Genomic DNA, 14,293 nt, shown 5'->3' with positions numbered 1-14,293 from the left:
CCTGCCGCTGAACCGGAGCAGCTCGGAGACAGATTGCCCTCCTGCGGAGACCGAGATGTTCTTCTGCCAGCACTGTGATTATGGGAACCGGACGGTCAAAGGGGTCCTCATTCATTATCAGAAGAAGCACCGGGACTTCAAGGCCAATGCGGATGTTATCAGGCAGCACACGGCCACCATCAGAAGCCTCTGTGACCGGAACCAGAAGCCCGCCGCCGGCTGTGTGCTTCTCCCCGCTGCCGGCATGGAACGGGACAAAACAAAACTTCGAGCGCTTAAGTGCAGGCAGTGCTCGTACACCTCTCCTTACTTCTATGCACTGAGGAAGCATATCAAGAAAGACCACCCTGCCCTGAAGGCCACGGTCACGTCCATCATGCGGTGGGCGTTTCTGGATGGCTTAATAGAAGCTGGCTACCACTGCGAGTGGTGCATCTACTCCCACATGGAGCCCAGTGGTTTGCTCCTGCATTATCAAAGGAGGCACCCTGAGCATTATGTAGATTATACCTACATGGCTACCAAGCTCTGGGCTGGGCCAGACCCATCCTCACCCACTCTCACCATGCCAGCTGAAGCCAAAACATACCGATGTAGGGACTGTGTTTTTGAAGCCGTCTCCATCTGGGACATCACCAATCATTACCAAGCATTCCACCCCTGGGCCATGAATGGTGATGAGTCTGTGTTGCTGGATATCATCAAGGAGAAAGATGGTGTAGACAAGGCCATCCTTGCACCTGAAGAGTTGATAGGCCCTGTGAATTGTGAAAACAGTATGCCCACCCCCCTCCCTGAGCAGGAAGCTGAGTGCCCAGAGGATGTAAGACTTTCCCCAGAGAAAAGCATTCATCTGGCTTCAGCTAACCCTGCTATATCTTCCACCCCATACCAATGCACAGTGTGCCAGTCTGAGTATAACAATTTGCATGGCCTCCTCACCCATTACGGGAAGAAGCATCCTGGCATGAAAGTGAAGGCTGCTGACTTTGCACAGGATATTGACATCAACCCGGGCGCCGTCTACAAATGCAGGCATTGTCCATACATCAACACTCGCATCCATGGCGTCCTGACACACTACCAGAAGCGACACCCGGCCATCAAGGTGACCGCTGAGGACTTTGTGCATGATGTGGAGCAGTCCGCTGACATATCCCAGAATGACGTGGAGGAGACAAGCAGGATTTTCAAACAAGGGTATGGCGCCTACCGGTGCAAGCTGTGTCCATATACACATGGCACGCTGGAGAAACTCAAAATCCACTATGAGAAGTACCACAACCAGCCCGAGTTTGATGTCTTTTCCCCATCTCCCCCAAAGCTGCCAGTCACCCTCGAACCTGAGATAACCACTGAAGTGAGCCCCTCCCAGGTCTCAGTGACCGAGGAGGAGGTGGGAGAGGATCCCATGTCTACTTCTCACTTCTCTACCTCGCATCTGGTCTCCCACACTGTGTTCCGGTGCCAGCTCTGCAAGTACTTCTGTTCCACGAGGAAGGGCATTGCCAGACACTACCGGATCAAGCACAATAACGTCCGTGCCCAGCCCGAGGGCAAGAACAATCTCTTCAAGTGTGCCCTGTGTGCCTACACCAACCCCATCCGCAAGGGACTGGCAGCCCACTACCAGAAGCGCCACGACATTGACGCGTATTACACCCACTGCCTTGCAGCCTCCAGGACCATCAGTGACAAACCCAACAAGGTGATCATCCCATCCCCACCCAAAGATGACTCCCCTCAGCTGAGCGAGGAACTACGGCGGGCTGTGGAGAAGAAAAAGTGCTCCTTATGTTCTTTCCAATCTTTCAGCAAGAAAGGCATCGTGTCCCATTATATGAAGCGCCACCCAGGGGTGTTCCCAAAGAAGCAACATGCGAGCAAGTTGGGGGGCTACTTTACAGCTGTCTATGCAGACGAACATGAGAAGCCCCCATTGATGGAAGAAGAAGAGAGAAGCAACTTTGAGAGAGCCGAGGTGGAGGGCGAAGCTCAGGACATGGAGTGGCTCCCATTCCGCTGCATCAAATGCTTCAAGCTGTCCTTCAGCACGGCAGAGTTGCTGTGCATGCATTACACAGACCACCACAGCCGGGACCTCAAGAGGGACTTCATCATTCTCGGCAGCGGCCCCCGCTTCCAGAACTCCACCTTCCAGTGTAAGCACTGTGATAGTAAATTGCAAAGCACAGCCGAGCTGACCTCACACTTGAACATTCACAATGAGGAATTCCAGAAGCGTGCCAAACGTCAGGAGAGGAGGAAACAGCTTTTGAGCAAGCAGAAATATGCAGATGGTGCTTTTGCAGATTTCAAACAAGAGAGGGTAAGGATATGTTTTGATTTCCCTTCCCCCAGGAGGCCTCTCATCATTGGTGCCCACACGCACTCCTTCGTTGCCAGCCAAACTGCTGCAGGCTTCCTAGTGACTTAGCTTGCCAGAGAGCTCAATAAGTCAATTAAACATTTCGAGCTTGATTATCTCCCATTCTATACTCACCCCACTCCATGGTCCTGTTCCCCTCCCCTTCTCCCTCTGACTCCTCCCTCCCATGGCTCCCCAGGGGAGGTTTGGGGTGGTTTCTATGTATGTCTTCTTGCCAAGGAGTGTATACTGAAGCCTAGTTAGACGACGATGCTTGATTTTCCTAAGGCATTTGTGGGCTGTTTCTTGGTATCCGTAGCCCGTCTCAGCTGTGGCTCGGTCTCCAGTGTTTGCTTCAGGAACCTTAACATCTCAAGGAATAGATTTTTTTTTTTTAAATCAAGAAGTTCATTAAAAGAATAGCTGTGCAACATTCCACTTGCGTAGTCAAAACTAGTCTTGAAAGCCAGATAACTTAGTAGCAGTGACTATGGGCTTCACAGAAATCTCTCCTAACTAGCCGGAGCCTAACTGGGTTCCACAGACTGCATCTACTAGGCGATGTGTCGTGACTGATGAAGTTGATATATATATATATAAGTATTTGCCTCTCTGTCTTCTTTGTTTTTTAACCGGCTAATCCTCTCTAAAATACAACATCCAGTAAACTGTGAGAGTAAAATGCCTGCCTCTGAGGGAGGGTGTGGTATACTGATGGCTACTACTGTATTTTACCAGCCTTTTGGTCACTTAGAAGAGGTGCCAAAGATCAAGGAGAGGAAAGTGGTGGGCTACAAGTGTAAATTCTGCGTGGAAGTGCACCCAACGCTTCGAGCCATCTGCAACCACCTCCGGAAGCACGTCCAGTATGGCAATGTCTCGTCTGTGTCGGCTGCCGTGAAGGTGAGAAGGGGAAGGTCCAGGTGCCTGTGTGCGTGTGCGTGTGCGTGTGCATGTGTGTGTGTGTGTGTGTGCATGTGTGCGTGTATGTGTGCATGTGAATGCGAATGCACATATCTGAGTTATTTATTAACCCATTACTTGAAGCGCCGGGCAGAGTGTGGCTTGGGATGCGGGCATTCTTGAGTTATGCTTGGCTTGCTTTGGCTTGTTTTGATTTCCTTGCAGGTTGGACCTTCCGCATCATTCTGTTCAGGGAAAGGTTTGGTTTTGCTCTGGTTTCTGATTCTGGGGGACAGTTTAGTGGACAAAGATGGTCCTACGTTCTCATGTAGGAGGCTTGGGGTCACGTTGTTCATGCTGATGTCACTACCTCGTCATTCTGAATTGTCAGAGCTCGTGGGAGGAGTTGAGTGGGCTCTGCCCCCATCGTCTGCCCCCCCAACCCCACTGCCTCACCCCTGCTGTCATCTGCCTGGGCATGTGACAGTCCTGGAGAATCAGCTGTTTTCTTCTTTCCAGGTTCTTCGAGGCGTGCAAGGGGCATTGATCAAATATAAAACTAAAAGTGTTTAAGACCTGGTTTGTCTGCTGTACACTTCTTGCCATATGATACAAGCCAGTGTCTTCCTCCGCCCCCACCTTTACTTGACTATCTGTTTTGAATATCATAATCCAAATAGCAGCTGCTGTGTCGATTGCTAATTCTCCACCGTTCCGTCTAGAATGCAGTTAGGTACCTCCCACTTCTGAACACAGAAATGAATTCAGGTTTCTGCCCTTTCCATCTGGATATTGGAATATATTTTTATTATTTGCTCTTCCTTGACCTTTGTGTCCTGTTTACTCTGAAGGTAAAGCTTATCTTTTCCTGAACACTGAACCGTTGTCTTTGATGAGAACACTGGCAACCCAGGGACAAGGGACATAGCTTGTACTTTACTGCAGTGTCCCAGGCTTGCTTCCTAGCCAAAGAGCTACTTTAAAAACTGATAACGTCAGACTCAGACTGCTCTTTAACTTTTGGAATTAATCACACATTAACCTTCATTTGGAGGTGGCATTTTTATCTGCAAGATCGAGGCAGGGAGCAAAGATCTCTGCTCAGCTTCCTTTCCAAATGGCCCAAAGTTCTTCGATGGCTATTGTCCTAGTTACTGTCCTACTGCTGTGAGGAGACACCATCACCAAAGCGACTTTTATACATGAAACATTTAACTGTCGACTTGCTCGTAGTTTCATAGGGTTAGTCCATTATCATGGTGGGTGTGGGGAGTGTGATGGATCACCGTCAGGCATGGTGCTGGAGAAGTAGCTTAGAGACTTATATCCTGATCCATAGGCGGGGGAGAGAGAGAGAGAGAGAGACAGACAGACAGACAGACAGACAGACAGACTAGGCCTGACATGAGCTTTTGAAACATCAAAGCCCATCCCTAGCAACTCACCTCCTCTAACAAGGACACACCTCCTGATCCTTCTCGAACAGTTCATGAATTAGGACTAAGAATGCAAATACATGAACCTACGGAGGCCCTTCTCATTCAAACCACCACAGCTAGACCTTGCTTTTCCCCTCCCTTTCCTTCCCCTCCCCACCTGTCTCCCTCCAGTTTCCCCGCTTCCTTCTATCAGAGCGATAATCCTAATCCAACTTTATTTTGGAATAGATGAGATCACAATTTCAATTTTCTTTCTAGACTGGTAATGAACGAACTGTCTTCAGGCTGGGAAAGCCCATGCCACATGTCTCAGGCTCTCCATTCCCAAATTATGTCACCCCCAAACCAACACTACTGTGAGGGAAATGACACCCAAGCTTGCCCTTCCTCTACGGTGGCCGGAGAGGCAGGGGAGAGAACACTGACAGGAAATGCTGACGAGCTTGGGAGCATGAAGGGAAAAGAAGAAAGCTGGGGTAGTAACCATGGATATTTATTTTGTTGGTGGGGCATGTGTGTGTGTGTGGTTCTCTTAGCAGGAGGCTGAAGACCCTTCCCACTTGTTCCTGGATGGAGTGGAAGCAGCCAGAGACGACAGTGGCAGCCTGGTGGGCCGGGTGGATGGTGGACACTGCTTGCTTGATGGAATGTTGGCGGATGAAACCCGGCCGGGGGGATACCATTGCAGTCAATGTGACCGAGTCCTGATGTCCATGCAGGGGCTGCGTTCTCACGAGAGGAGCCACCTGGCCCTGGCCATGTTCACCCGCGAGGACAAGTACAGCTGCCAGTATTGCTCCTTTGTTTCTGCTTTCAGACACAAGTAAGTGTCACTGGGTCGTTCGTCCTTGGTATTGGGAGAAGATATTTTAGGGAGGACAGATAAACTACAGCAGGAGACAGACACTCGATGAGTCTGAAAGCTCAGCTCACGGCTTCCACCTGCACTAAGGTGTCCCCAAATATAGGGAGACCTTGACCCTCACTCTTGTCATCTATAAAATGGGACTAAGAGCCGTAGTGATGAGATGACATTAGATGGCCAATGTTGGCATTTAAAAATTGAGAAATTGTGGAATTGTTATGGTTTACCCAAGGGAAGATGTTTTTACTGCTAGATCCACCAAATATTTAGCCAAAAATTAAGTATCATTTGAAGAAGTCAAGTTCTGTTTGGAAAACTGAGTCGTTAAAGTGGGCAAATGAGTCCTGTTAACTGGCACGACTAAAGAGTCATTGGAAGGTAACGAGGCTATGGATGCTGAGGAGTTGCTTGGGGACCAGCAAGGTGGAGGGGTCGGGGAAAGCATCTCTGGCCAAGCCTGGCAACCTGAGTTCAGTTCCTGGGTCTGTCTGTCTGCCTTCCTGTCTCTCTCTCTCTCTCTCTCTCTCTCTCTCTCTCTCTCTCTCTCTCTCTCTCTTTTACAAATTGCTAAAAATGTGGGGAGGCTAAGAAGCAGCAATGTCCCATGTCCCATCTCTCACCACAGCTTTGAAAGTAGGAACTTGGAGTGATGAGAAGCAGGGCCTGGGTAGTTCTGAGAAGAGTCAACTTTTTGTCCCATAAATATTCTTCCTCTTAAGACTGGCAGAATATTGAAGGTAGCTAGCTTACTGTTTATTTCTGTTGTGACTGAAAATGAGTGAGGTTTGCTTGTTTCAAGGAGACAAAGTACAGACGGAACTACTGCAGGCAGGAGGAAGCCATGTTTCTCTGGAGAGTAGAACAGATGACATACTTTTTATTCTAATCTAGAGCCTAACATCTAATCTATACTGTCGCATTAAAACTGCTATTCTTTTCAGTTCCTTGAGTATTAAACCACACTGCATAATACACAGAGGCCCCTGTAAGTTATTTTGAATAAAAAAATAACTTATACCTGGCATTATGTTTTGGAAAAATATGAAGATGAGCAGGATATAATTGACTTATAAAAAAGAATAACCAAAAAAAAGTGACTCGGCAAAATAAGGTACACTTTTTAAAAAGAGATTTCAGTGAAATTTAACAAAGGACAATACACCCTCTGCTTGGGAGAGTTAGGAGGGTTTTATAGATTATGGACATTGAGTCAAGTCTTACATGGGAAGGTGGAATCGGTGTAGTTTGAAGAGTCAGGGTAGAGAGAAATAGACGGCTCAAAGTAAAGAAGTTGTCACCCTCACTGAGGCCAAGCTGCTGGTTTAAATAAGCCTTAACTTATGTGAAAGGAATAGTAGAAGTTACCTCCTGGCTACCTAAATAGACACCCTATTCGGATGTCTTTAGATGCCAGGAATTAGTGCATTATAATTACAGTACTGGCAAAAGGAAGAGTCTGGAAGGAGTAACATATTCATAATTACTAATAATTATTGCACCTGCTGATATAGCAGGCTCTATCTAAGTATCTTCAATTATTACCTCTTTATATTTACAAAACAGCCTTATGAGCTATGGCCCCATTATTATCTCCATATTATAGATGGGGAAAGTGAGGCCTAAAGAGATGAAATAGTTTTCCTGAGGCTACAAGCTCAAAAGTAAATAGCTAGGATTCTGTCTCAGGCGGTCTGACTGTGTAGCTCAGCCAGGGAGATCAATTTAAAAGAAATAATAGGAGCTCGTTTAAGAAGTTAGGGGATTGGTTTCAGGAATGAATCAGTAAAGGCCAAACAGCAAAGTAGAAGTGGCATCCAGATTGGGGTCTGGTTGGCTGAGAGAATGGCAGGGCCACTTGCAGAAATGAGGAGAGTCGGTTTTGTGGGGACGTGTGCTGGGGTTGTATGTGATGTGGCGCGGCTGGAGTGCAGGCTAGCTAAGGGACATCCAGAGGGAGCTGTCCGGAGGCAATTGGTAGTGCAGCTGTGGAGCTCAGGAGAACATTACGTGTTTCAGTGGTAAGCAGTAACAGTTCCACGTGAGTCATCGAGAATGGAATGTGGATCTCTAGGGTACGGTATAAATGAGAACATCCCACACCTTGTTGGTTAGATTTATTATTTTTCAGACTGATAATTATTAAGAAGTACTAGGGGTTCATTCTAATGAAGTCGTGTCCTCATAAACTGCTTCTGGAAGAGTGATGTGTGGCAACTGTGGTTGTACTTATGAGAAAGGCTTTGCGGCCCACTCCTTCCTTGGACTCCTGCCTCCTCGAAACACTTGCACTGTGCTCCGCATTGGTGTAGATCCTGGGAACGAGGCAGCTCATGTGAGCAGGTCATGCACTTGGAACTCTCCTGTCCCTCCTGCTCCTGATGAAAGTGGAATTAATGACGTGAGAAAAGAAAACCCTTGCTAGATTTCTCTAACCTCTAACCTCCCTCTATCCCCTATCTCCCCTCCCCCTTCCCCGTCTCTCTCTGAATTAGATAGGCACTCTCACTAGCAGGGCAGAAAAACCTTCTGTATTTGGATTACCATCTTCCAGGGATCCATGCTATGAGAAGAGAAAAAACATGATCTGCTATGCCTGTTATTATGAAACCAATCTCTCAATCCAAAATGACCTGTCTCTGTCTCTCTCTCCGTCTCCCCCAACCCCTCTAGTTTCATGCAGCTATCCTAGAACTTGCCATATAGCCAAGGCTGGTTTTGAACTCCTGATACTCCTGCTTCTACCTTCCAAGTACTAGGATTTTAACTATGTGCAACCACATTGGACTTCTAAAAACATCCTTTAATCGCTTCCTCCAGATTCTCCTCCTGCTATGATTCCTCTCAGAACTTGGCCTCTTTATTTATTTTTTGGTAATGGTGTGCATCGTCCTTAGAAAACAACAGGGAAGACTTGAAACAGTTTAGAAGTCTGATGCTTAGAGGGGCAGTGGGAAAAGGTTTGCGGTTGTTAATCCTGGTTTCCTTTTCTCTCATCTCCAGCTTGGATCGCCACATGCAGACCCATCACGGACACCACAAACCGTTCCGCTGCAAACTGTGCTCTTTCAAGTCCTCCTACAACAGCCGACTGAAGACACACATCCTTAAAGCCCATGCTGGTGAGTTGGTGTTTGTGCTCTGCCTCTCTTGAGTTGGCTATCTCATGGCCTTGAGTGAAACTTAAAGTCTACTCGAATGAACATAATTTATTCTTGGGGTAGTTGCATGTTCACTTTTAAAGAGAATGCAAAATTGAATTTTATTCATAAAACCAAAGTAATCACCAATGTTTTGTTCGACTGATGCCACCACTAGCTTAGAGTATGCTGTTTTTGTTCTTAAAAGAAATTTCTGAATTATCTTAGCTTGATCACAGAATTATAAAAACAACAACAACAAAAAAAAAACAAACCAAAACTCTTACTAACAGCTGAGATAGAATGTAAGCTAACAGAAAACTCAGGAAGCATGAGGTTTCCCAGGAGATGCCCTTAAGGAAGCCATGATTTTTCACTTGAGTCATAAGTGTCCAGGAGTGGTACTGTTTCTGTCACTGCATGGCATTTGTCCCAGGCTGGGCACTAAGCTGTGACAGCCATCCTTGTAGTCATTCCTACAGCATTCCAAAAGGGTAGGTGTGTGTGATTCCCTGTCCGCCTTTTGTCGCACTTTACTCTGAACAGTCTTACAGAAGCTGCCCAGAGCCTGCTTCTTCACTGTTACCACCCACTCATAACCAGTATCTTTCTCTGCTTCGTGAGCACTGGACCTGTTGAGCTGTTTTAGTGCCATGAAACTGCTTAAGCCCACAACTGCCCCTATCCCCCGGTGGGGATCAGAGCTGGAGCAAGGAGATCCTGTAGGTTTGTTTCTGATAGTATTTTTATGTCTCTGGGAAACTTATAAAGTCCAAGGAATAAGTAACTTCAGAGTTCATCTTACTTTTTAATGCTCAATGTAGATTGTAAATTATTCAGCAGGGACAGACTCCTGGAGAACTTTGCTCATTGACTTCTGCCTTGTCAAAAAGCATTTTTACCAGTTGGGGGCTAGGTGAATGCTTTGGCCCAGGTGAAGGTCTCTGAACAATCCAGATACTGCAACTTCAAAGCACTAAGCTGAGTGCATGTTCTTAGAGCTGATTAAGCTGGCTAGCCTCCTTGTGCTCAATAATTTGCCAGAAGAAATACCCAGAAGAAAATAAAAAGCAATATAATTCTGCTATCAGTACACTGTGGGAGCTTGGGCACTGATGTGGCTCTGAGCCACTGAGAGATCCTTGGCTTGGAGAAAGCAGTATGTTTGCTATATGTCTCTCAATTTGTCTATTCTCCATTTATTGTTTTATTTTTATTGCTGTCTATATATAGGGTCTTGCTATATAGCTCAGGCTGGCCTTAAACTCACTGTCTAGCCCAGGCTGGTCTCAAACTTGCAATAGCCCTATTTCCTCAGCCACGAGTCCTGGGATTACAAGCGTGTGTTTCATGCCTGGCACTCTGTTGTGCTTTAGAGCTAAATGGTACGATGGACCAAGCAGATAATCTGGATTTGACTCTTAGGTTGTGAGATGGACTCATAGCTACCTAGCAAGAGTCATGTAACCAAACTCACATTACTATGAGGAACTAGTGAGATGGCTTTGTGGTTAAGAACACTTATTGCTCTTCAAGAGGACCTGAGCTGGGTTCTCAGTAACCACAGCAAGGCTCACAAACACTTGTAATTCCAATTCTAGGAATCCAACACCCTCTGGCCTCAGTGGGCACTTATATGTGGTGCACATAAATGCATGTAGGCACACACATAGACATATAAGTAAGAATAAGCAAATAAACCTTTTAAAAAATTAATGAGAACAGTAATTTCTCCTGGTTTTTACATTTAATCTTAAAAATAAACTTTGAAGTAGCCAGGAACAGTGGGACACATTTATAGTTCTTGTATTTGGGCAACTGAAGCGGGGGACCCCCGAGTCAAGGAGTTTGAGCCAAGCTTCAGGAACACAGCAACATACCACCTTTAAGAAAATACATTTTAAAAGTACATATTTATTGGAAGAAATGTGAAAACAAAAGGACTCTCTTCAGTCATCCATAATGCTATTCTATAAAGGCTACTATTAATATCTGATACTGTTGACTGTTTTCTCTATAATCATTTTCCACAGTTGTGATTATAATGTGTGTCACGTATGTTTTATGTTTCAATTCATCCCTAATTTTCTGTTTTATTACAAGTTCTCAAGAATTTATTTTAATGGTGGTTCATCAAGATGATATACCTACATTTGTCTAATTGTTTTCTTTTGTTTCAAAGTCTAGGTTGTTCCATATCTTTCCAGCATAAATAGTAATTATTTTCAGTTTGTTTATTTATATTTTCTGTGTGTATGCCATTCGTGTGTGTGTGTGTGTGTGTGTGTGTGTGTGTGTGTGTGTAAGTGTAAGTCAGAAGACTTCTTGTAGGAGAGGAGTCAGGTCTTTCAACCATGTGGGATCCAGGATTGTAACTTGGGTCGTGAGCCCTGCCCTCACCTGCCTTACCCATTGATCCACCTTGCCAGTTTATAAATAATACTAATCTCCAAATCAAGTTTTCTCTGTATTAAGGGTGTATCCCTCCCTCCCTCCTTTCTCCTTTCCTCCCTCCCTTTCTCCTTGTCTCCCTTCCTTGCTCATTGGGGGTTTTGTGACAGTATCTTGCTATTGCAGCCAGGCTGTATTCAAACTCACGACCTTCCTGCTTTAGCTCAAACGCTAGGGTTATGGCTTGTAAGCTATTTTCTTAATAGAGACTCTCAGGGGTAGGGTTATTAGACTGGGGACCAAACTGCTTTGTTGTTACTCTAAATGAGATTGATTTCCGGATTGATCAGACTAGTGTATATCTGTCCGATATCAGACAATCTCACCGACAACCTTCATTCTTAAAATGTAATGAACTTGAAAGTTGGTTTACAGCAAAGGTAAGCCACACTCTTGGCTTAATTTGACCATGGCTTTCTGTGCTGTGTTTCAGTTTAAATGTATTACTTATTGAATGCTGAAAACAGTATCCACAGGCCCCTTCTCACTTACGCTTCACACATACAATTCTCCCTCCTAAAGCAATGTTCCATTCCTGTACTGTTGGTTAGACAGGAAATGGGTTTCATGATGAGCTTACCCTCAGCCCCAACTATATGTGGGGAGAAAACGGCTACCAATGTGTCAGATGAGGAGGTATGTGCTTCAGCAGAATTGAGCGTTGAGAATTAACACCATCGTACTCCCTTTCTGAATTAGGTAGCACAGAGGGTGGGAACCACCCCAAAGCTGCCCTGTTACAGGCAGAACAGGAGACACACGGGACAGGTGGCTTTACCATGGAGCTTGTCAGGGCTTCTAACGTAGGACCTGTGGTTGTGAGAATGGGCAGGGAGTTGGTCCCGGAGGGTTTCTAGACCGAGCACCCTTAGAACGCATCTCTCGAGGGAGCCAATTAACAGTGTGGTTTTGCTTTCTAGCCCTCTTCCTCCTGACTCCCACCTTTCCTCTCTACCTCACCACCATCTCCTTCCAGGTGAACATGCCTACAAGTGTTCTTGGTGCTCCTTTTCCACCATGACAATCAGCCAGTTGAAGGAACACTCCCTCAAGGTCCACGGAAAAGCCCTGACCCTTCCCCGGCCACGGATTGTCAGTCTCCTCTCCTCACACGCCCACCACTCCTCTCAGAAGGCTACCCCGGCCGAAGAAGTGGAAGACTCGAATGGTAAGAATGGGTTCTTAAGATGGAATCAACCATGTCGCGTGGGGTGAGCTGGGATTAATTTTTTTTTTTTCTAGAGGAAATTCTTATGTGAAAATATGATGGTTCAAATGAAGGAAAAGATACAAAAACTCTAGAGACTGGAGTAGGAAGAGGTGCAAACTCTGCATTTGCATGGTGCCCTCCCTGGTAATAATGTCCATGGATACCAATAAAGCATCATGCTGGGTCGGGTCCACCAGTGCTGGCTTCTCCCATGGTGGATTCTAGTGAGACAGGAATGGAATACAAGATGGACTGTGTGTTGTTTTTATGACTATTTTGTCTTGTAGGAAAATGTTCTGGGAGGTGTATGGAGTGTCAGTTGTGTAAGCTAACCGAAGCTCAGAACAGAAGGGAAAAGCGAATGAATGGGGCACTCATATCGGAGTGGGTCACCTGATATATTAGGGGCGACAGTGTTTTCTTAGAACTGAAGTTTGTCGAGGAAGCATTAATCGGCAAATGGATTAGAACTGCCTTCTTGTGTGTCAGAGCTTCAAAAGGCAGGCAGGAAGATGTAGAGAGATGTGCCCACTCACTGGCATTGTGGCCAAAGCGGCAGTCTTGACTTGGGGCCAATCAGTTGGCATGGCATTGGGAGTGAAGGGACAGCTTCTTGTTTTGATGAGACCTGGATTGACCAATCAGCTTTCCCAGAATGTCTGTAGGACGGGATGCTTAGTGGGGAAATGAGAGTGGGGGAGAGCTTGAAGCTTCTCCCTCCTGCTCTGACTCGTGATACCTCCTGTGTGTGTCTGAGCCAGTATCCGCTGTGGTCTACGGTTCTCCCGGCTTCAGGAGGCCTTTCTCCCAGGATCTACCATTCCATCCTTGGGAGGAGCTGGGCATACAGAAAGTGGAACAAAGGCCTGCATTTCAACCGTCTCCCTCTGGCAGTCATGTTTCCCTAGGCAGTCCTATTTTCTATTCCTGTATGTGAGGTTGAATAATGACATATGAAAGCCTCAGCTGTTAGTCTGGAGAGATTAGTGAGACAAGGTGCACATGTAAAATGGCTGCTATAATGTCTGACACACAGGAAGTGTCGGTGAGTGGCCATTTTATTTTTGTGATTTTCATCTTTTGATCATAGTTGTGGTCTTTGAGACCATTTACGGCAAGTGTGGATTTGGGCTTATTCATGTGAGGGCTTAAATGGAGAGGTCAGGGTGACCCGACACTCTGATAGTCCAACTTGTCAACATAGACTAATTCTCAGGTTATCAAAACAGTAATTAAGGATCTTTATTCATGAAGTCTGTGAGTAGGAGAGAACCGAGAGGTAAGCCCTGAGACCAAAATTCAAAGAAACTAAAAAGCCCGAGTGTAGACAGGACCGAGAACTAAGGGCTTCTGACTAACAAGGAGGCTTCTTCTGCCTCCTCTGTGTGTGGACTGAGCACACAAGCCACACAACTGTAGCTTACACTGCAGAAGGAAGTCGGAGCTGTGTGTGGCTGCAGTAAGAGTCTCTAAACCACAGTGGTTGAGAGTACACGTGGAAGACTAGAGAGATTACCCTTCTCACCCTCAGAGTCTGTTCCCTGGCCCTGTGGAGGTTGCAGTATATTGTGACCAGAGGGCAAAATCAAATTTGACCTAAATTGTAAGGTTTTTATTAATGTGAATTTTAATTAAATGTTTTTCTTTTTAATCTGAAATGGAAGCTATACTCCTGCAGCCAGTTGGGTGAAACCGATCCACTTACATACTATTCCCAGTAAAGCTTTTTCCTGGGACATTTCATGAAATATCAAACTTCCTTTGTCTCCCTCGTGAGCCGGGTCTCAGTCCCAGGATAAGGGGATCCTGTAGACCACTTACTCACTCTTTTCTACCTAGGCTAAAAAGAGCTGGGCTCTGCCAACTCTCTGAACCTGTACCGGCTATAAGCTGGTCTAGGCACAGACAAACCCTAAATAA

General features: G+C 46.0%; 1 protein-coding gene across 1 annotated transcript in view; it reads left to right on the top strand.

Moving 5' to 3' along the window:
• Nucleotides 1-14,293, top strand: part of Znf462 (zinc finger protein 462) — a 134,238-nt gene that overhangs the window by 61,162 nt on the left and 58,783 nt on the right. The window contains 5 exon segments of the mRNA XM_037202640.1: nt 3-2,329; nt 3,107-3,271; nt 5,430-5,533; nt 8,576-8,694; nt 12,140-12,331. Of these exon segments, the coding sequence (XP_037058535.1) occupies nt 3-2,329; nt 3,107-3,271; nt 5,430-5,533; nt 8,576-8,694; nt 12,140-12,331 (2,907 nt within the window).

Source organism: Peromyscus leucopus, chromosome 2, assembly GCF_004664715.2.
Source record: "Peromyscus leucopus breed LL Stock chromosome 2, UCI_PerLeu_2.1, whole genome shotgun sequence".
Taxonomy (NCBI): Eukaryota; Metazoa; Chordata; class Mammalia; order Rodentia; family Cricetidae; genus Peromyscus; species Peromyscus leucopus.
Note: the sequence above shows the minus strand (reverse complement) of the source record. Positions and strands in the feature narration are given on the sequence as shown.